Source organism: Rhinolophus sinicus, chromosome 5 (assembly GCF_057876585.1).
Source record: "Rhinolophus sinicus isolate RSI-liver-muscle chromosome 5, RSI-T2T, whole genome shotgun sequence".
Lineage (NCBI taxonomy): Eukaryota > Metazoa > Chordata > Mammalia > Chiroptera > Rhinolophidae > Rhinolophus > Rhinolophus sinicus.
In genome coordinates this window covers 6,472,944-6,493,422 of record NC_142505.1, presented here as the reverse complement: position 1 = coordinate 6,493,422, position 20,479 = coordinate 6,472,944, and the positions used below count along the sequence as shown (strand labels likewise).

At 58.9% G+C, this 20,479-nt stretch overlaps 2 protein-coding genes across 9 annotated transcripts in view; one reads left to right on the top strand and one right to left on the bottom strand.

Annotated features, from left to right (window-relative positions):
* Positions 1-20,479, top strand: part of RNF123 (ring finger protein 123) — a 34,446-nt gene that overhangs the window by 13,147 nt on the left and 820 nt on the right. For 7 of the 8 annotated variants that reach the window (XM_088798135.1, XM_088798134.1, XM_088798133.1 and 4 more), the window contains 27 exons: positions 137-262; positions 655-769; positions 853-957; positions 1,387-1,512; positions 1,622-1,714; positions 1,786-1,859; positions 2,609-2,726; positions 2,895-2,994; positions 3,202-3,263; positions 3,454-3,525; positions 3,749-3,869; positions 4,492-4,593; positions 6,140-6,246; positions 6,488-6,686; positions 7,039-7,184; positions 7,454-7,537; positions 8,285-8,392; positions 12,872-13,049; positions 13,878-13,952; positions 14,104-14,191; positions 14,283-14,370; positions 14,459-14,543; positions 15,786-15,925; positions 16,029-16,217; positions 16,309-16,384; positions 16,614-16,698; positions 20,294-20,436. In XM_088798135.1, the coding sequence (XP_088654261.1) occupies positions 137-262; positions 655-769; positions 853-957; positions 1,387-1,512; positions 1,622-1,714; positions 1,786-1,859; positions 2,609-2,726; positions 2,895-2,994; positions 3,202-3,263; positions 3,454-3,525; positions 3,749-3,869; positions 4,492-4,593; positions 6,140-6,246; positions 6,488-6,686; positions 7,039-7,184; positions 7,454-7,537; positions 8,285-8,392; positions 12,872-13,049; positions 13,878-13,952; positions 14,104-14,191; positions 14,283-14,370; positions 14,459-14,543; positions 15,786-15,925; positions 16,029-16,217; positions 16,309-16,384; positions 16,614-16,698; positions 20,294-20,436 (3,005 nt within the window). The remainder of the gene's footprint in view (positions 1-136; positions 263-654; positions 770-852; positions 958-1,386; positions 1,513-1,621; positions 1,715-1,785; positions 1,860-2,608; positions 2,727-2,894; positions 2,995-3,201; positions 3,264-3,453; positions 3,526-3,748; positions 3,870-4,491; positions 4,594-6,139; positions 6,247-6,487; positions 6,687-7,038; positions 7,185-7,453; positions 7,538-8,284; positions 8,393-12,871; positions 13,050-13,877; positions 13,953-14,103; positions 14,192-14,282; positions 14,371-14,458; positions 14,544-15,785; positions 15,926-16,028; positions 16,218-16,308; positions 16,385-16,613; positions 16,699-20,293; positions 20,437-20,479) is intronic. The other variant, XR_012489560.2, reaches the window with a different exon arrangement.
* AMIGO3 (adhesion molecule with Ig like domain 3) lies at positions 17,050-20,296 on the bottom strand. Its single transcript, XM_019723842.3, has one exon. The coding sequence runs from the start codon at positions 19,550-19,552 to the stop codon at positions 18,017-18,019; it is 1,536 nt and encodes a 511-aa protein (XP_019579401.2). The 5' UTR covers positions 19,553-20,296; the 3' UTR covers positions 17,050-18,016.

Genomic DNA, 20,479 nt, shown 5'->3' with positions numbered 1-20,479 from the left:
TCCCCGGCTGCCCTGTTTCCCAGTCCCTGGACAGGGGTAGCCTGAGGGTGGACAGCCCCAACAGGGGCCTGCTCACTGTCCTGTGTTGACCACGTTTTTCTTAGCACTGGCTCACAGGTCCTCCCTTCTGCTCCAGGAATGGCGTGTCACTGGGCACGGCCTTTGAGGACTTATCCAGGGGCCCGGGCATGGCCTACTTCCCAGCCATCAGCCTCTCCTTCAAGGAGTCCGTGGCCTTCAACTTCGGCAGCCGTCCCCTACGATATCCTTTTGGGGAAGAAGGCTATGGGGCTGCTTGGAAAGTCTTGGGAAAGCTGAGATGGGGGCTCCCTGCCCCAGGAGCTCTGTGGGCTGTTGGTGGGCTGTGGCTGTCTCAAGGAGTGAGTAGGGTACAGCTTTGGTGGGTGCCGAGGACAGCAGTTCCTGCAGCACCTTTGTAAGTGGGTATCATTATTATCTCCATTGAACAGATGAAGGGCACAAAGTGACAAAAGAAGTGTCACCCCACAGACAGTAAGTGGGAGTGTGATGCAAAGCAGGCCGCCTGATTGCTCAGCCCTGCCCTGGAGCCCAGGCCCCTCCTCAGAGCTCAGTGGGGAGGGGCGGGTGTGTCTGAGCCACAGGTCCAGTCGTGCTGGCTTAACTCTGTGGCACCTACCCAGTGGCGGGCTACCGGCCCCTGCAGGACCCACCGCACACTGACCTGGTGCGGGCACAGAAGTTGCTGGGCTGCTTCCGGGCAGTGCTCAGTGTGGAGCTGGACCCCGTGGTGAGCCAGGGTCTGGGCCGGGGAGCTGGGCCCCTTCTCCCACCCTCTGCCCCTCACAGTCTTCTTTCCTTCCCCGGGCACAGGAAGGGCGGCTGGTGGAGAAGGAGAGCTCCGAGTGGCAGTTGCAGGGCCAGCCCACTGTCCTGCTCACACTGGCCCACATCTTCCATCGCTTCGCGCCGCTCCTGGTGAGGGGACATTAGGGAGGGGAAGAGGCAGGCCATGGTGAAAGCGCCTGTGCTAGGGGCTGGGCTGCTGAGGTGTGTGAGGTCCACACCTTCACCTGGCAGGGGCCCCCCATAACCAGCGCCCTCAGACCTCAAGGATGTCAGCCAGCAAAGGAGGAGATGCTTCCAGCTGAGGGTCTCAGGGGATGTCCTAGAAAGAAAATTGGGAGGTAATGACATCACAGGCCAAGGGAACTGCATGTTCAGAGCCCAAGAGGGGTTGTGGGGCAGTGTCTCAGTCAGACCCCAGAAGGGTTCATCTATGTCTTAGGGCTGCTTGAGGGAACCCATAGATCCACCTGTGCCTGTGGCCTTAGCCATGTGCCAGGGCAGGGGTGCCCTGAGTAGGACAGAAGGCCACCACCTCACCAGTGCCCGCCCTTGGTGCAGCGCAAGGTGTACCTGGTGGAGGCTGTGCTCATGAGCTTCCTGCTGGGAGTCGTGGAGGCGGGCACCCCCGCACAGGCGCAGTCGGTTGTGCACCAGATCCTGGACCTACTGTGGCTCTTCATGGAGGTGAGGCTCTTGACCTCAGGCTTAGGCCAGGTTGTCAGGCCCCACTGACGGAGGGTCTTGCAAATGGCCGTCTCAGAGCCTGGTAGGTGCAGCCGGCATCTCTCCCCAGGACTACGAGGTACACGACTGCCTCAAGCAACTGATGATGTCCCTGCTGCGTCTGTACCGGTTCTCGCCCATCGTCCCAGACCTGAGCCTACAGGTGGGCACTCGTGACACTGTCCTGAGCCCCTCGGGCCTGACCCGCCCCCTCTGAGCATCTCCTTCCCACAGATCCACTACCTGCGGCTCACCGTCACCATCCTGAGGCATGACAAGTCACGCAAGTTTCTGCTGAGCAACGTCCTGTATCCTCCCCTGGCTGCCAGACAGGCCAGCTGTAGTGCCCTGTAGGGACAGCAGAGGCCAGGGAGGGCAGTGTGCGTCTGGCCAGGGTCCCCAGAGAGGCTCAGGAGGACAGAGCCACCCAGTAGTCCTTGTTCCAGGACAAGCCCTCCCAGCACCTTCTCTACAAAGCAGGGAGGGTAGGACAGAGGCCCAGGCCACTGGCCAGCCTGAGCAGGGACTTCCAGATGGGTTACATGGAGGTGCAGGGGTGCCACCAGGGCCCTTTTATCTGTGTTCCACAGTGGGGGGTTCCTACGAGATCTAGGAGTCAGCCCTTCCTGCTTCCCCAAAATGTCGAGGATGCGTGAAGAGAACTTTGGGCCCCAGGCTGGGAAGCCTGTGCTAGTAGCTGTCTTTTCTCTCCATCTTCCCTCCCTCTGGGGTCTTCAACCTCCAGTGGGCAGAAACAAAGCTGGGAGACGGAGAGACCACCTGGCCCTCTCTCCAGCCTGTCCCACAGTCACCTGTCCCAGTGACAAGCCTTCACTGTGCACTTGCTGGGGACCAGGCTTGGTGGGCTTGTTGGCACAGGTCTCCTTGGGGTCATGTGGGTTGGGGAGACAGGCACATTGCAGCAGTGGCGCCTGCGCGGTGGGAGTGCTGTGGTGGGCACATGCGGAGGGAGGAGGGTTTCGGCGGGGCTTCCCGGGAGGTCTGCAGGGGTGTGGGTGCCCCTCGGTGGATGGAGCTCTGCCTTAATGAGCACCAGTTTCGACGTGCTCCGGTCCGCGGTCTTCTTTTACATCAAGTGCCCGCTGCGTGTGGAGGAGGCCGGCCTGCAGGAGCTCATCCCCACCACTTGGTGGCCCCACCGCTCCAGCAGGGAGGTGGGTGGACGGGGAGGGGTGGCGGCTTAGAGTGAGGGCCCGCCCAGGGTGTCTGAGCCCCGGCACACAGCAGTGAAGCCCCTTCCTCAGCCCGGGCCTGAGGCTGGCATAGTGGGTGGGGTCAGTCCGGGCTGAGCCCTGCTGCCTTCCCTCCCTGCCCCTGCATAGGGCAAAGATGGAAAGGAGGCGAAGGATGAGACGGCAGAGGAGCGGCTGCGGCGGCGTGCCTACGAGCGCGGCTGCCAGAGGCTGAAGAAGCGCATTGAAGGTCCGGCCTGCCTGGGCACTGGGGGGTGGCTGGAGGATTGTGTGCATGTGTAGTTGGGGGTGCTTGGTAGTGACCATGCCGAGGCTGGGCTCAGGGACCCCTGGCGGTGAAGCCCTATCCAAACCTGCCCCGCCTCCTGTCTCTGGGAGCCTGAGGGCAAGGCCCCGTGGAAGAGGGCTCAGTGTGGTATTCCCCACCCCACCCCAGTGGTGGAAGACCTGCAGGTCCAGATCCTGAAGCTGCTGTTGAACAATAAAGACGACAATGGGGTGAGTGACTCCCAGACCCCTGTGTGGGTCCCTGGTGGGGCGGGGGGCTATACTGGGCCTTGCTCAAGACCCAGAGGGCAAGGCTGGCTTAGGTTCCCCTGGCAGGGTCCAGGCTCAGGCAGGGCCTTGAGCTAGTCAGTCGGGCCAGCATCCTCAGCTCATCGCAGCTTCATTTTTCCTTCCCCTGAAGGGTGAAGCTTCTAGGTACATCTTCCTGACCAAGTTCCGAAAGTTTCTGCAAGAGAATGCCAGTGGCCGGGGGGTAGGTGTCTATCCGGCCAGTGCACCGTGGGCCCCTGGCTGTGTTCCAGGGTCTGCACCCTGGGCTTCTAGCTCCTTCCAGCCTGCCATGTCCCTGCCTAGCCCTGCTCCTCTGCTGCCCTGCCCTCCCTGCCCAGCCCAGGGTCCTGGGGCCGAGCCTTGGATGAGGAGTGGGCTGGGCTCTGGGCTGGCACAGATGCATGTCTTACACCCTGTGCCCACAGAACATGCCCTTGCTCTGCCCCCCTGAGTACATGGTCTGCTTCTTGCACCGGCTGATCTCTGCCCTGCGTTACTACTGGGATGAGTACAAGGGTTCGAACCCCCACGCCTCCTTCAGTGAGGGTGAGTGGGGCCAGGACCTCCAGTCTAGAGGCTGAGCACAGCTGGGCACAGGGAGGCCCGAGGCTTGGCTTGGGGTGGGGGTAACTGCCCAGGCTGCCTGCCCAGTTGAGTCCTAGCCCCCACACAGGCAGCTTTTCTATTGGGGCCGCAGGAGCCCTGCACTCGTGGACTGCCGAGCCCAGGCCTGTGCTGACTGTCCCGTAGGCGCCTTTCATCCGTCCCAGCCCACCCAGCCTCCTGTGTAGTCCTTTGTAGGGGTGCCTCGGGTGGGCTCTGAGGTGCGGGGGCCCTGTGTTTGTATGGGAAAGAGTCCTCGAGGGTCAGGGGGAGCCTAACGTGTCCTGGATTGGGGGATACCCCATAGGGCTGAGCTAGGGATCTCGTTTTCCTCTGAGCAACTCACAGCCAAGAAAGCCCCGCCTCCTTCATCCTATGTTGTGCAGTTGCTGGCACTGACCTGGCGTGGGGGAGGGTGGGGGAGGTAGGATAGGCCACTCTGCATGTCTGTGTGGATATGTGGCCAAGGCCCGGTCTCCTCTGCGAGGCCATGGGAGAGGGCTGGCCTCTGGGGGGTCTTCCTTCAGGGCTTTGACTGATGGCCTGGCCTCCCAACTCCTCGCAGAGGCCTATATCCCGCCCCAGGTCTTCTATAACGGCAAGGTGGACTACTTCGACCTGCAGCGCCTTGGAGGCCTCCTCTCGCACCTTCGGAAAACCCTCAAAGGTGCGTTCCAGCCGGTGGGCAGTGAGCGTGTCAGGGCATTGTGGGCGGCAGTCCCTGAGCCAGCACTGCCATGAGTGCTGTGCTAACCTGTGCCCAGCAGAGGGCGCCCAAGTATCGACCTGCTCTCCAGGAGATGCTGATTGCCCACTTGGCTTCTGGTTTTGGGTCCAGCCATCCCTTTCCTTGACCACCCACCCCAGGGGACGTCTGGGAGCGCTGTAATGAAATGGGGGAAGGTGGGGTGACAGTGGGGGGGGTCACGGGATCTTGGTGAGGTCGCGGGTGCTGGAGGGGTGTGTATACACTTGCTGCCTGAACTGTTTGTAAGGATGAACACAAACGTCTCTAGGCAAAGGGCTGAGAGCACAGCGCAAGCAAGGACAGGGACGCCAGAAAGGGCCCAGCAAGGCCTGGAGACGGAAAGCAGCTAGTGTGATGGAGGAAATGCAAGAGAGCAATGGGCAATGAGGCCAAGGGCAGAGTCTGCAGGCTACAAGGCAGGTGCAGGCTCATTCCAGGGTCGGAGAGTGAGGTCGGGGGTCTGTGTTGTAAGACGCTCCCTCTGGCTGCTGAGGTGCGTAGAATGGGGTGTGAGGGTGAGGGCCAAGAAAGGAAACGGGGTGTCCAGTTGTCTAGGCAACAGAGAAGGTAGGGAGAGGGCACGGGTGAAGGGGAGGAGTGAAAGATGACCCCAGGCTTCTTGCCAAAGGCTGTGGGGATGGGGCAGCGTCAGGGAGAGGGGCTTCAGAAAGAGGCTAAGATGACAAGTTCGGTGCATTGGAGGTGCCTGGGGATACAGCCAGGACCAAGGCCTGGTCTGGAGGCAGAGGTGGTGTGCTCAGCTTTCAGTGTAGAGGCAGGAACAAACCTACAGTGAGGCCTGGACCCCCTGGGGGGTGCAAAGTGAGGTGAGCAGAGACCGAGGCAGCCCTGGAGCACCGTTTGTTTATACCGTGTTTCCCCGAAAATAAGACCCAGCCGGACAATCAGCTCTAATGTGTCTTTTGGAGCAAAAATTAATGTAAGACCCGGTCTTATTTTATTATAACATAAGACCGGGTCTTATGTAATGTAATATAATGTAATGTAAAACCGGGTCGTATATAATATAATATAATACAATATAATACAATACAATATAATATATCAGGTCTTATATTTATTTTTGCTCCAAAAGACACATTAGAGCTGATGGTCTGGCTAGGTCTTATTTTTGGGGAAACACAGTAGGGCAGGACAGGAGGAAGTGACAGAGCAGTCAGAGAAGCAGGGAGGTCCCTGCAGGGTGTGACAAAGACAGAGGGACTGGCAGGGAGGTTTATGAGGGGGATGCCTCCTGCTACCAGGTCCCTGCGAAACAAAGGGCCCTGGGATGCAGAGTGAGGGCTGCTGGAGTAAGTGGCAGGGTGAGGCCCAGGCCCAGTGGTAAATGGGGCCCTGTGAGACCTCCTGCCCAGCCCGCGGTGCTCTCTCACCGTCCTGGGCAGCTCCACCGTTACCTCCCGTCCCTCTGCTAGCCTGAGTGCCCTCTTGCCATTCTTCCCAGATGATCTTGCCTCCAAGGCCAACATCCTGATCGATCCCCTGGAGCTCCAGGCGGCCACCATGGATGACCTGGACGAGGACGAGGAGCCAGACCCAGCTGCGGCCCAGGTGCCGCGGTAGGGGCAGGCAGTGGGCTGAGTGTTGGGCTGTCCCGCTCATAAGAGCAGGGGTGTCACGCAGGGCCATACCCCCTCCACGCAGGCAAGGAGCTTCTCACCAGGCAGGCGCCCTTGCTGTTGGTGGAGGCACGAGCCTTCCCATCCATTCCCAGCCCCAGGAATCAAGGGAGCCCTAAGTGGGTTGGGTCCTGGGGAGCTGAGTGGCGTCTGGCCTCCTCTCTCCACCACAGCGCCCCATGCAGGCCCTGGCCATTGGGGGCGCGCTGCCCCTGCCCCGGCCCGGCTGGCTCAGCTCGCCAACCCTGGGCCGAGCCAACCGCTTCCTCAGCACAGCGGCTGTGAGTCTGATGACCCCACGGCGGCCTCTGAGCACCTCGGAGAAAGTGAAGGTCCGCACGCTGAGTGCCGAGCAGAGGACCCGGGAGGACAGTAGGTGCCCATCAGGGCCAGGCCTGGCATCAAAGGGTTCTTCTACCATGTACAACCCCCCTCCCTGGGCAAAGCCAGGATGCACTCCCATCCTCCCGGTCCTGTGGCCTGGCACTCTCAAGGGCGTGGGAAGTACACTCTGCGGGCAGGAAATCGATGCTGCAGAAATAAGTCCTGGAGCCGCAGGACCTTGCCCAGCCCCTCCCCGGTGCTGTCCCTGCAGGTCCCTCCTTGGGCCCAGGCTGGGGGAGAGGGCTTCCTTCTCCTGCTGTGAGGCCAATCCTGGCCCCACAGGCCTAGGAGAGAACTGGAATGGCCCCGCCCCTGACCCTGCCCTTCCCCCATTCCCTAGTCGAGGGCAGCCACTGGAATGAGGGCCTGCTGCTGGGACGGCCCCCCGAGGAGCCAGAGCAGCCCCTCACTGAGAATTCCCTGCTGGAGGTCCTGGACGGCGCCATCATGATGTACAACCTCAGCGTTCACCAGCAGCTGGGCAAGGTCGTGTACTGTTGGTCCAGCACATGCGTGGGTGCATGCGTGGGTGTGTGTGTGCCCACACGTGACCCAGGTCTGCATGTGGGCATGTGCCACAGCAAGACTGACTCCTGTCAGTGCTTTTTAGGCCACACCTGGCTGACTTTTGGGGGAGGGGGCTGTCTTGGGCCTGAGGTCGGGAGCTTGGCAGGGCTGGTGTCCAGGCTGGGTCCAGAGAAATGTGGGTGAGGTGCCCAAGGGTCACCATGAACATGTGGTGTCCGTTGCTCTAGATGGTGGGTGTGTCCGATGATGTCAATGAGTATGCGATGGCCCTGAGGGACACGGAGGACAAGCTCCGCCGATGCCCGAAGCGGGTAAGGCCTGGACAGGCAGGCGGTTCTTTGAGAGGGAGGAGTAGGGCAGAGGGGAAGCTTCCCCACTTGGGGTCCCCAGGGCAATCCACAGAGGAAATCTGGCCTGGTCTGCCCCTCCCTGTGGGGGTTGCGCCAGCAATTCTTCCTGTCCCCACCCCCACCCTGGCCACACATCAGTGAGAAGGGGGCTGAGCCCCATCAACCAGCCGAGGCGTGTGCCAGGGTGCCCACCTCCAGCCCGCTAAGCGCTGATGCGTACCCACTGTCCTCATCAATTATGGATTCGACCCTGAGTGCTTCCTTGGCCCTTGCAGAGTCAGCAGGAAGCAGAGCCTGGCTCCCCCACTCCCCTGGAGCCTTCCTCCTGTAGCTCTCCTGTCCTGGGGAGCAGGGCTGCCTGGGCTGGCTGCCTGCCCCCAGCTGTAAACAGAGCCCCCGGCTTGGCCAGGGCCAGAGCAGCTACCGGAGCTGCAGCTCACTATGGAGGCCCTGGGGTGTCCGGCCAGGGGCTCACAGACCCCCAGCTGCATCGCTTCCACATTCTGAAGGGAGGACCATAGCCCTGAGGCTTGCTCAGGCTCACCAGCAGTTCAGAGGCAGAAGAGGGGTTTGAAGGGTGGGACCAGGTCTGCCCAATCCTTTGCCTGCCCCTGGCACCAGTGGGGCCCCCACAAGGCTGCGTGGGGAAGGCAGGATGGGTCTGGATGTGGGGTCATGTCCTGATTGTCCTTTCTCCTTGGGTGACAGAGGAATGACATCCTTGTGGAGTTGACCAAGAGCCAGAAAGTCTTCTCAGAAAAGCTGGACCACTTGAGTCGCCGTCTTGCCTGGGTCCATGCCACCGTCTACTCCCAGGTGAGCAGGTGTGGCCTTGGCCAGTGGCTGCTGCTCTCCCCAGTGTCACTGGCTAGTCACAGACTGGGCAGGGCTGTGCCGGCCCCTTGACGCTGCCTGCTGCCCCAGGCCTCTGGCACACAGGTGCCCCCTCCCGACACCTCCTCCGCCTGCCACCCCACGCCGCATGTGCTGAACCTCTCATGACCCATGAACTTGAGTAGATGCCAGTTTAGAGCTCCCAGTTCCCCTCCAGCTCGTACACTCTCCCTTTGAGGAACAGAATAGAATCTGCCTCTACGTGCCTCCCCTTCTACCTGCCCTCCTCTCAGTTTCTTGACACTCCCCCCCACACACCTCTCCCCTCCCAGTGCCTCCGGGCTCCATGGCCTCCCCTGAATCTCGCCCTTGCTCTTTACATCTCCTGTCACACTCACCTCCCACCCTTGCTGCCACTGGCTTGTTCCCCACTCACTCATTCATTCAATAGCATGTTCCCAGAGCCTGGAGTGTGCCAGGTGCCATCCTGACACTAGGGACACTCAGTAGCGAACCAGAAGGATGAGCCTCTGCCCTCCCAGTCAGCCTTTGGACGGACAGACGTGCGCTCCCTCCGACCATACTCTGACCGCCCCTGCAGGCCCTCTGGACTTGCTTCCTCTCCCTCCGTGTCCTGACACCTCTTTCCCACTCATGAGTACCCTGGCACACTCCCCAGGTACCCACATCAGGGCATCTGTCCACCTGCTCAGGCAGGCCTGCCCCGTAACTGGGTGATCGAGGCCCTTGGTGCCCGTCTCTACCTGCCGCCCCTACTTGCTCTTTCTCCTGGCGGCCCCTCCCTAAGTCAACCTGCCCCAGCTTTACCCCCTCCTTTCTCTTGCAGCAGACCACCTGCCTCCAGCCCCGCGATGGTCACTGTCAGGGTACTTCGTGTTCCCACCACCGGGATTTCATGCCTGTCCCCCTCCCTACGCAATCTTGTCACCCCTTCCCACACCACCCTCCTAGGAACCTCACCTTCCCATCTCTATACCTTTTTCTTCCTTTTAAATTGTGATAAAATATGCATAACATAAAATTCACCATCTTAAGTATTTTTTAAAGTTGTGGTGAAATACAACGTATAACTTAACGTCTTAATCTCTTTAATGCACAGTTCAGTCGTGTTAAATATATTCACATTGTTGTGAGACAGGTCTCCAGAACTTTTTCATCTTCCCAAACTGAAACGTACACCCATTTACTCTCCATTCGCCCCTCCCCCAGCCCCTGGCAACCACCATTCTACTCTCTATCTCTCTGAATTTGACTGCTCTAGGTACCTCATTCAAGGGGCATCAGACACAGTATTAGTCTTTTTGTCGCGTGCTTACTTGACTCAGCATAATGTTCTCACGATCATCCATGTCGTACCATGTGTCAGGATTTCCTTCGTTTCTAAGGCTAAAGAACATTCCATGGTATGTGTAGACCACATTTTGCTTACCCGTTCATCCATTGATGGACACCTGCGTTTCTTCTACCTTTGGGCTGTCGTGAATAATGCGGCTGTGAACATGGGTGGACAAAGATCTCTTCAAGGTCCTCTTTTCAGTAGTTTTGGGTATGTGTTCAGAAGCACAATTGCTGGATCCTATGGTAATTCTATTTTTAATTTTTTGAGGAATGCCATACTGTTTTCCCCAGAGGCTGCACCATTTTACATTCCCACCAGCAGGGCACAAGTGTTCCAATTTCTTCCCATCCTTGTCAACACTTATTACTGGTTTTTATTTGTTCGTTTGTTTTTGTTTTGTTTTGTTTATATAATGGTCACCCTAATCTGTATGAAGTAGAATCTCACTGTAGGTTTGATTTGCATTTCGCTAATGACTAGTGGTGTTGAGAATCTTTATGTTCTTCTCGGCCATTCGTAGCTCTTCTTTGGGGAAATGTTTATTCAAACCTTTGCCCATTTTTCTAATCATGTTGTTTGGGGTTTTTTTTTTGTTGATTTTTAGTAGTTCTTTAGTATATATCCTGGATATTAACCCCCTATCAGATTATGATTTACAAGTATTTTCTCCCATTCTGTGGATTGCCATTTCATTCTGTTAATTATGTCCTTTGATGCAGTTTTTTATTTTGATGTAGTGCAATTTATCTATTTTTTTCTTTCCTTGCCTATGATTTTGTTGTCATATCTAAGAAATCATTGTCAAATCCAAGGTCACGAAGATTTTCCCGTGTTTTGTTCTAAGAGTTTCTTTTTTTCTTCTAAGAGTTTTATAGTTTTTGCTCTTAGTTTAGGTCTTTGATCCATTTTGAGTTAATTTTTGGGTATGATGTGAGGTAAGGGTCCAACTTCACTCTTTTGCATGTGGATATCTAGTTTTCCCAGCACCATCTATTCCACTGATTTATGTGTCTGTCTGTATGTCAGGATCACAGTGTTTTGATTATTGTAATATGGCAGTAAGTTGAAATCAGGAAGTGTGATTCACTTGGTTCTACTTCCAGATTGTGTTGGCTCTTTGGGTCTCTTGAGATTCCATAGAAGTTTTAGGATAGATGTTTCTGTTTCTGCAAAAATGCCATTAGGATTTTGGTAGGAATTGCGTTAAATCTGTGGATTGCTTTGGGTAATGTTGCCGTCCTAACAATATTAAGTCTCCCAGTCTATGAACATGGGATGTCTTTCCATTTATTTGTGCCAGTCAACATTTTTGTTCAGCAACATTTTGTAGTTTTCAGTGTACAAGTAGTTCACCTCCTTGGTTAACTTTATGCCTGTTTCATTTTTTTTTTTAATGCCAACGTAAATGGAATTATTTTCTTGATTTCCTTTTTGGATTGTTCATTGCTAGTATACAGGACCACAACTGATTTTTGTGTATTGATTTTGTATCCTGCAAATTTCCTGAATTTATTATTTTTAACAGACTCTGTGTGTGTCTCTGTGTGTAATCTTTACAGTTTTCTACATATACAATCATGTCATCTGAGAACAGAGATAATTGTACGCCCTCCTTTCTAACTTGGATGTCTTTTACGTCTTTTTCTTGCCTAATTGCACTGTCTAGAACTTCCAGTACAATGCTAATAGAAGTGGTGAAAGCAGGCATCCTTGCCTTGTTCCTGCTCTTAGAGGAAACGCTTTCAGTCTTTCACTGTTGAATGTGATATTAGCTGTGGTGCCCTCATAGCCTCATTGTACTCGACTGCCTTCCTCCTTCTGCTTCATCAGTGCTCCCGCTCCTGCCTCGTTCTCATTCACTTTCTCCCTTTAGTAAAGGAAGAAGCCCACACAGCCTTCCTTGACTCCACACCTACTTACAGCTCCCACTCACTCCTTCCTGCTCCGTCTTAGCTCCTCATCTTCCCTCACGCTTAGCCCAGCACAGTCTCCTCCACTTCTCTGAAATGGTCTTGCAAGGTCTCTGTCAAGCCTCCCCACCTTTGCGGACACACCCCCAAGGGGCAGTGGCCCCTTGGCTGCACCGCTGTGTGCCTTTGCCGTCCCCTCCTCAGACTCTGTCTTCTCTGGCTTTCTGTGGCAGCAGGCTCCCAGCAGGCCTCTGGCTCGCTGCCCATGTGTGTGCCCTCTGACATCTTGCTTACATCTTCTCCTCGGGTTCTCAGGTTTGAGAGCACATCAGAGAGCTGGTGTGCGGTCAGGTGCTCTGGCTCCAACCCAAGAGATGTGGGTGCTCTAGACCTGGGCTAGGGCCTGGGGCCTCATTCTGATCCCCTCTGTAGGATCTTGACAGACTGGCTGGGAACCATACTGTGGGAACAGGGCCCTTGGCCCGTTTTGTGTGCTCTCTGTGACCTCTGTTCCACCCGCAGTCCTGCTGCCTCCGGCCTTCCCACCGCCTTCTCCTTTGAGCTCCAGGCCACGTTTCTACGTCCCTCCTCAGTGCCACCTCTTTGAGGCCATCTCCAGGCACCTGTGCTCCACGTGTCCTAAGCACATCACCTCTGCCCTACACCAAGCCTGCTTCTCCTCCAGTACTTGTGACCTCCATGATGGCCCATCACCCCCAGAAATCTGTGCCCCATTCTTGGTGCGACCATCCCCTCACCCCCAAGGCAATTGGTGCATCCCCATTCCTGGCATCCAGTCCCTTTGTCTGCTGTCTTGGGTCTAGATGCGGCTGTAGCTTCCTCATGGCCCTGTCCCCACTTGCCCCGGCAGCCCCTTCTGCACTGGACAAGTGCTCCAACACAGACTTCTGGTCACACGGCACCGTCTTGCTTGAAACCTTCTGTGCCTTACAAAATGCAAACCAGAGTTCTGGTCCGGGCAACAGTGCAGCTCCCTCCAGGCAGGGGGCCCCCTTCTTGCCTGCTGAGCACTCAATCGCCCCTGCCTGAGCACCTGTTCCCACTTCCAGGGACCAGTTCTCAGTCCTCATGTCATGTTCTGGGGAGGCCTCTCCTGGTCCCCAGACCAGGCCACGCCCCCTGTGACCCTTCCCATGAACAGCCTAACAGCGCTCGGTGTGCCTCCCGCAGGAGAAGATGCTGGACATCTACTGGCTGCTGCGTGTCTGCCTGCGGACCATCGAGCATGGTGACCGCACGGGTCCTCTCTTTGCCTTCATGCCCGAGTTCTACCTGAGCGTGGCCATCAACAGCTACAGCGCTCTCAAGAATTACTTTGGCCCCGTGCACAGCATGGAGGAGCTCCCAGGTGACGGAGCCATTCATGCTGGGAGGGGGCAGAAAGGGGTCTTCGGTGTGAGCCCTAGGAGCCCTGTTTTGAGCCCTTGTGGCCCAGCAGCGCACATCCGCGTGGGCAGGAGGGAGACAGCATCTGCTCTGCTCTGCCTGCAGCAGACAAGCGTTTGCTAAAGCCCCACTTGGCGGAGAGCCCTGCCTGAGGCCGGCACTGCAGAGCCAGCAGCTCCTCCCTGGTTCTGGGAGGGAAACAGAGCAAACAGACCCCTGCATTCGCTTTCTTCTTGGTGCTGCTATGGCCCAGGAGCTAACTGGCCTCTCACCCTGCCGCCTGGCACTGGCCACATGGTATGGCAGCTGCGCAGGGCAGAGTGGTTTGTTTCTGTAGAGCACAGCAAGGGGTGGGGCCATGCTGGGGGCCCCACAAGAGCCTGGGCTTCCCGCAGATCACAGAGACCAGGCTGGGCTGGGTGGTTTGTGTCTGGGTCAGGCTGTGGGTGTCAGGCTTCTTGCCCACCCCTGCCCCGCTGCAGGCTTAGGTGCAGGCTTTGTCCTCAGAGGTGGAGCTGTTGGTGCCCAGGGTGCTTTGATGCTGGCCGTCAAGCGTGTGTGCTAAGATGGCTTTGGGCCTGGGCGGGTCTCTTGCCAGGACCCACCCTCCCCCCGACAGCAAATCTGCCTTAGCCTCTCACCAGTTGTCAGTGAATGCCGTGCCCGAAATCCCCAGATGCCCTTGGAGCCAGCTCTGGAGCCCCCTCCCCAAGCCTACCCACTCTGCCAAGGGACGTGCCTACCTGTGCAGCCCCCACTCCAGTCAACAGCTCTTGCTCCCACCCTGCAGGCTATGAAGAGACCCTGACCCGCCTGGCTGCCATCCTTGCCAAACACTTTGCTGACACACGCATCGTGGGCACTGGTGAGGTGCCCTACAGAGGTCTTGGGGGCGTGGGAATGGGATGGCACCTCTGGCTGGCTATTTTCTGCACAAAATGCTGGCCAGATGGGCATGAGGCGTGGGGGCCAGGGCTCATGCTAGGCCCTTGCTGAGGCCTGCTCTATCCTGGCAGACATCCGTGACTCGCTGATGCAGGCCCTGGCGAGCTATGTCTGCTACCCACACTCGCTACGGGCTGTGGAGCGGATCCCTGAGGAGCAGTGAGTGAGGGTCCGGGGCGGGGTGTGCTCCCTGCCCTTCACAGCACCACGCCCAGCCTTACCCTGTGCCTGCCACCCCTTGCCCTTGTAGACGTATCGCCATGGTGAGGAGCCTCTTGGCTCCCTATGAGCAGCGGCCCTGGGCCCAGACCAACTGGATCCTGGTGCGGCTCTGGAGGGTAAGCCTGGCTAGAGGGGAAGTGGCTGTGGCTGGCTGGGAGGAAGGGTTGCCCTGCCCCACTGATCTGCCACTGACATCCCCTCCAGGGCTGTGGGTTTGGGTACCGCTATACACGGCTGCCACACCTGCTGAAAACCAAACCTGAGGACGCCAATTTGCCTAGCCTCCAAAGTGAGTATCCAGGTCAGGCACGCACGTGGCCCTTGCCCACTGCTCTTGGGGTCTCTCACTTCTTCCAGCCCCTTTTCTGGACTTATATTGGGCCCCAAACTCCCTGTCTGTCCCCTGTGGTTTCCCTTCTCCTATGTCCTCCCAGCCCAAGGGTACTCTGGGACCATTCCCGCTGGCTCCCCAGTCCCACATGTGCCCTCTGGGCCTGAAGCTCTGCATGGGTCACGGTACAAAGGGACAGCACCCTCCCAAGCTGCTGGCCGCTTATGCGGGGTGAGGACCAGCTCCCTGACCTCCGTCCTTGTGCCAGCGCCATGTCCTGCTGCTGCTGCCAGACCTTGGATACCTGAGTCCACGGTCATAGACTGGGGGTTGGCCAGGTTTCCAGAGGAGTCCATGGGGCTTCCTGGAGGAAGGGGCGTTTGATTGGGAGCAGAGGCTATGCTTGCTTCTGGGGTCCAGCAAAGCCCTGTGAGCCCGAGGACCTTGCCCCAGGCCCAGCCAAGGGTCTGCCTGCCACAGGCTGTACACACACTACATGGTGGCTCTCCTTGGCCCACATAGTGTTTGTTGGGCAGTGTTTTGGCCTGAGGGGTATCCCCAGAGGTCAAGTGCTTTGTGCAAAGTCACACAGCAAGTCGTTGCCAGTTGCCAGGGTGGAAGTGAGCTGCAGACGGAGAGGCAGTGGGGCTGGATCCACGTCCTCCTGCTACAGGGACTATTGATTTGCGTGGGGGTGGCGGTGGGGGGCGGTCTGCCGAGCCTGGTTGCGGCTGAGGGCTCTGGTTACTGCTGCCTATCAGCCCAGACTGGGCGCCCACCACCTTGGCCATATGCCAAGGCCAGTCAAGGGCAGCAGAGGACAGTAGAGGATGGCAGGGCTCGGAGGAGGCTCTTGGGGAGGCTGGCCTTGATAGGCATGAGGAGGGGTCTTTGTCACTGTCTAGGACTAGCCCTCTTGGGAGGGCCTGCAACTGAGAACTTGTAGGGACTCAGGCTGGGGAGAGGGGTGCTGAGGGGCTGGAAACAACTGCAGCCTGCGGCCTGCTCAGCAGAGGGAGGGGACAGATTTAGCCCTAACCCCCAGGCAGTACTGCACCCTGTCCCCCTGCCTTCACGGCCTGAGCATTCCCAGAACCATCTTTCTGTCCTTATACCAATGGCCCAGTGGGTGAGGACGGGGGCAGACAGGCCGGGCCACTGACTGGAGTCCCCAGTGCCACCTCCCCATGCCCTTTGCAGAACCCTGCCCCTCCACCCTGCTGCAGCAGCACATGGCGGACCTGCTGCGCCAGGGTTCTGACGTGGCACCCAGCTTCCTCAACAGCGTCCTCAACCAGCTCAACTGGGCCTTCTCGGAGTTCATCGGCATGATCCAGGAGGTGGGTTGTGGGGGGACCTGGTGGACCGGGGTGTTGCAGAGGATGAGGCGTGATGTGCAGTGTGGCCAGGCCACTAACCGCTGCCCACCCGTTGGTGGCTCAGATCCAGCAGGCTGCCGAACGCCTGGAGAGGAATTTTGTGGACAGCAGACAGCTCAAGGTATGTGCCACCTGCTTTGACCTCTCGGTCAGCCTGCTGCGTGTCCTGGAGATGACCATCACACTGGTGCCTGAGATATTCCTCGATTGGTCCCAGCCTACCTCTGAGATGCTGCTGCGACGTCTTGCACAGGTGTGTCCATCCGGGCAAGGAGGGTGGGGGGGTCCTGGGGCCGCCCCAATGGTAAGCCCACCCAGCCACCAACGCATTCCGGCCCTCACAGCTGCTGAATCAGGTGCTGAACCGGGTGACGGCTGAGAGGAATCTGTTTGACCGTGTGGTCACCCTGCGGCTGCCTGGTGAGGACCCAAGTGCCCTGCACCCCACACGCCACAGGCCTTGGTTCCTCTGCCAGGAGCAGTGACGCCTGATGGTCCGTTCTCACCGGGACAGCCAAGCTTGGCGTCCCCAGCCTTACTGCGTCCTCTGTGGGGAGGACATGGGAAGGGTGATGGCATCAGCCCGGTAGGCCAGCAGCCCCTGCAGGGGGAGTGCGTGGCTAGCTCAGCCCCTTGCCTCCCTCCTTAGGCCTGGAGAGCGTGGACCACTACCCCATTCTGGTGGCGGTGACGGGCATCCTGGTGAGGCTCCTGGTGCATGGCCCCGCCTCAGGGTAAGTGTTAGGGACTGTGGGCCCCTGGGAGTTGGGTGTGTCTGACGGGGAGGGTGCTGGGCAGGGCCTCCCTGCAGCTCAGTTTCCTTATCTCTAAAATGGACCTCAGTATCGGGTTTTGAGACAGAGCAGGCGGTTCCGTCTGAACTCAGGTGTCAGTAGCAGCAGCTGTGAGTAGGAGCAATGGAGCCTCCAGCAGATTGGGGTGTCTCGGCCCCCAGTCAGAGCCTCAGGCAGAGGCAGGGAAGCAAGACTCTGTGGTAGGGACGGGGTGAGCTCCTGCAATGGCCAGGACAGCACCGCTGGGATCAAGAGCTGAGCACACACACTGCCACTCGTGTCTGCAAAGGCTCCGGCAACAAGCATGTCCTACCTTTATTAAGAAACTCCATGACAGCTGGATCCGGGACACTCATGGGGGCCCCCAGCTCAGCCCCCACACAGGCGGCGTGCCCAGCCCCCCTACCCTGCCTCCCTGCAGTGGGACGGCTGAGATCCACATAAAGCCAGGGCGCTGCCTCAGCCATTAGGCCGAGCCTGGTGCCAGCCCTTAAGAGGCTGGTATCCCCGAGGGACAGCGGGTTGCAGTTCTGCCCTCCCATCTTGGCCATGCTCAGCAGGCTCTTCACTGCTGAAAAGCTGGGGGCGCAGGGCCACAGTGCCCCCTCCCTGCTGTCTCAGGAGCCCATAGGAGAGGCTCTGCCCTCAGAGTGGCCTGTGAATGCTGCTGCCCAGAGGAAGTAGGGCCACTTTGGCTGGGGCCCAGGCCAGGACCCCAGGGGTCCTTTGACTGCCTCACACCTGCCACCAGACTCTGGAGTTGTGAAGCCGAAAGTGGGTTGGATGTTGGTGCCTGGAGTCTCGTTTCATCAGAGGGCCAATTTCCTTCTTCCACCCTGGGGGGGGGGGGGGGGGCAGGTCTTATTTTGGAGCCCTCCCCCTTCCTGTCCCCTTGGGTTATGCTTCACTTCTTCACCACCATGCCTTGGTAACTGCCTCGGCCCCTGAGGGTGGACCTGGGCTCTAATGCAACTGCTCTTCCAGATGGGCCTCAGTTCTGGTCCTCATGGGACATTTGGGTCCCAGGAGGTCCCAGGGAAATGTGGCACAGGCAGGCCTATTGCTGAGGCGGAGCAGGAGAGAGGTTGGGGTCCCCACCCCTCTACCAGCAAGTGTGTGTAGGTGGAGGCCCACGCAGGAGGCTGGAGGACAAGCCCAGTGCTTCACACCAGGATCTGGCAGTACTGTGCTCGGCAGCGGGCAGCAGGGCAAGCAGCAGGCAGGCGGTGGCCCCAGGGGTGGGGGGGCCCTGGGCAGCCTAGGTTATCACCAGCCCCTCAGAGACCGTGGAGCTAGTGGACTCGGAGCCAGCCTTGAGCCGCAGGCCCATGGGGTTGTAGAGATCAAAGTCCTCGGCCACCGCCAGCTGCACACGACCATTGAGGCCCCTCCTGCCTGGCTCCAGAAAAACCACGTGCTTGTGGACACTGGCCTTGCGGCTGGGTGCATCAGGTGGCGTGGTGCTGAGCATTGAGGACTGTGCGCTCAGCTCCTGGAGTGGGCTGGATGCTCGGGGCCAGCGGCGGCAGTGGCAGGTGCGGTGGCAGCAGCGGTGGCAGCCGGGACAGGGTGGTGCAAACAGGTAGAGCAGCACCAGGACCAGGCCCACGGCGCAGCCCAGCAGCGTGGTGTAGCTTGTGCTGAAGGCCTCGGGCTCAGGGTGCGGGAAGTGCACACTCACGTTGTATTCATGCGACTCGTTGTGATGGAGGCGGGGCCCGGTGGCCAGGCACACAAAGACACCCTGATGCCACAGCTGCACGCTGCGTATGGCCAAGCTGCCATCAGCCAGCACTGCAATGCTGCCATTGCGGGACCCTGGTGCCACCAGCAGCTCCTCCTGTGGAGACACCCAGGCGACGTGCCTGGCAGGGGCACTGGTGTTGCAGTGTAGCCTCAGGGACCCACCCACCTGCACTTGCAGCTGCTCTTCAGGTTGCTCCAGGCTCGCCCGAGCTAGGGTCTCCGAGCAGTTCTCGAAGACCCGACTGTGCTCAAAGAAGCGCACGCGGGACGTGGGTACCTTGAAAGCCAGGCAAATGTACTCCCGCGCGAAGTCTGTCACAGCACTTAGTCCCCGCTGGTGCCAGCGCTGCAGCAGATGGTAGAGGCGGCAATCGCAGGGCAACGGGTTGTTGTGCAAGTAAAGGCCGTTCTTGAGAAAGGCCGGCAGCGTGGCCAGGTCAGTTACGGGGATGCGTCCCAGGCGGTTGGAGGAGAGGTCCAGGGTACGCAGGTGGGTCACGCCCAGACCGTGCAGGTGGTCGAAAGAGAAGGACGCGAGTTCGTTGCAGCCCAGGTAGAGCCGGTGAAGTGCGCTCAGGCCCTGGAAGGCATGCTGGTCTAAGTGCGCCAGGCGGTTATTGAATAGAAACAGCTTCTCGAGCGCCGCCAGCCCGTCGAGGTCGTGGCGGCCAAGCACCCGCAGCCCGTTCGATGATAAATCGAGCAGCCGCAGGCCGCTGGCATTGGTGAAGACTCCGCGACCCAGTGCCTTCAGCTCGTTATGACCTAAGCGCAGGTCGCGCAGCCGGTAGAGGGGCGTCAGCCAGCCGGGGTGCAGGCGCTGGAGCGCGTTGTGACTCAGGTCGAGTTCGGCCGCGGTCGCAGCGGCAGGTAACGTGGCCGGCACATCCTGCAGCCCAAGGCCTGCGCAGCTCAGCAGGTCGGCCGCGCAGACGCATTCCTGGGGGCAGTTATGGGACGCCGAGGGCACAGAGACTTCGGGGTCCAGGCTGCCTAATCCGACACGCAGCGTGCACAACAGTGCGCCCAGCTGCATCAGCCAGGCCATGGCGGCGACCACCCGGGGTGGGACCGGGAAGCTCTGTGCGGGGTGCAACTCCGAGACTCGCCCCCTTCTGCTCTGGCTCGACGTGCGTGGCGCTGAATGGCCAATGGCCGGGGAGGCAGGATGCAGCCTCCGCCCCGCACGGCCAGCTATCCCAGCTCCCCGGTTCCAGGTTGTGAGCTGGGGCCGCGGTCCACTCAGCACTCCCTTCTTGGGCTTCCCCAGCTCTCCGAGTGCTCTCCCGGTCACTCAGCTTCTAAATACTCTCGAGGCGGGCGGTTTTTCAGGGGGTGGAGCGCCGGGCTCCCATTGGCTCCTGCTGGAAGGGGCGGGGCAGCCGCGACCCTGGCGATCAAGGGCCCCAGTGGCCGCCAGAGGGGGAAGTGAATCTGGTCCCAATGCCCCACCCTTCGCTTGGTCGGCGGCTTTCCGCGGCGTCCATCTCCCTAAACAGTAGCAGGTGAAGCCTGGAAAGCACACCTTTAAGCTGTTTTCTTTGAAGGGTAATGTATATTAGGAGGTAGATGGACTTCCACTATTTTCTGGTGGTGCCTCTGAGCCCCCTTAACCTGGTACCCGGGCTGTGTGGGTTCTTCCTGAGGTCTAGGGCTTTGGGGAGGGGGTGTGTGAGAAGCAGGAACATGGGGTGAGCTGGATTGTCACACCACCCCCACCCTTCTAATAGATAACTGCTTTCAGACAGGCCCCAGCCTCCTGACTCTTCTTGCACCCTCTCCCACCTAGGATAGAGAGAGCCACGTCAGTGCTCCTGGCTGACCCCTGCTTCCAGCTCCGCTCTATCTGCTACCTTCTGGGGCAGCCAGAGCCCCCTGCCCCTGGCACTGCCCTGCCCACCCCTGACCAGAAGCGCTTCTCCCTACAGAGCTGTAAGTCGGTCAGGGAAGAGAGGGGTTTGGAGCTGGGCCAGGA

Coding starts and splice junctions, on each gene's coding strand:
- AMIGO3 (XM_019723842.3), bottom strand. CDS start 19,552: ATGGCCTGGCTGATGCAGCTGGGCGCACTGTTGTGCACGCTGCGTGTC.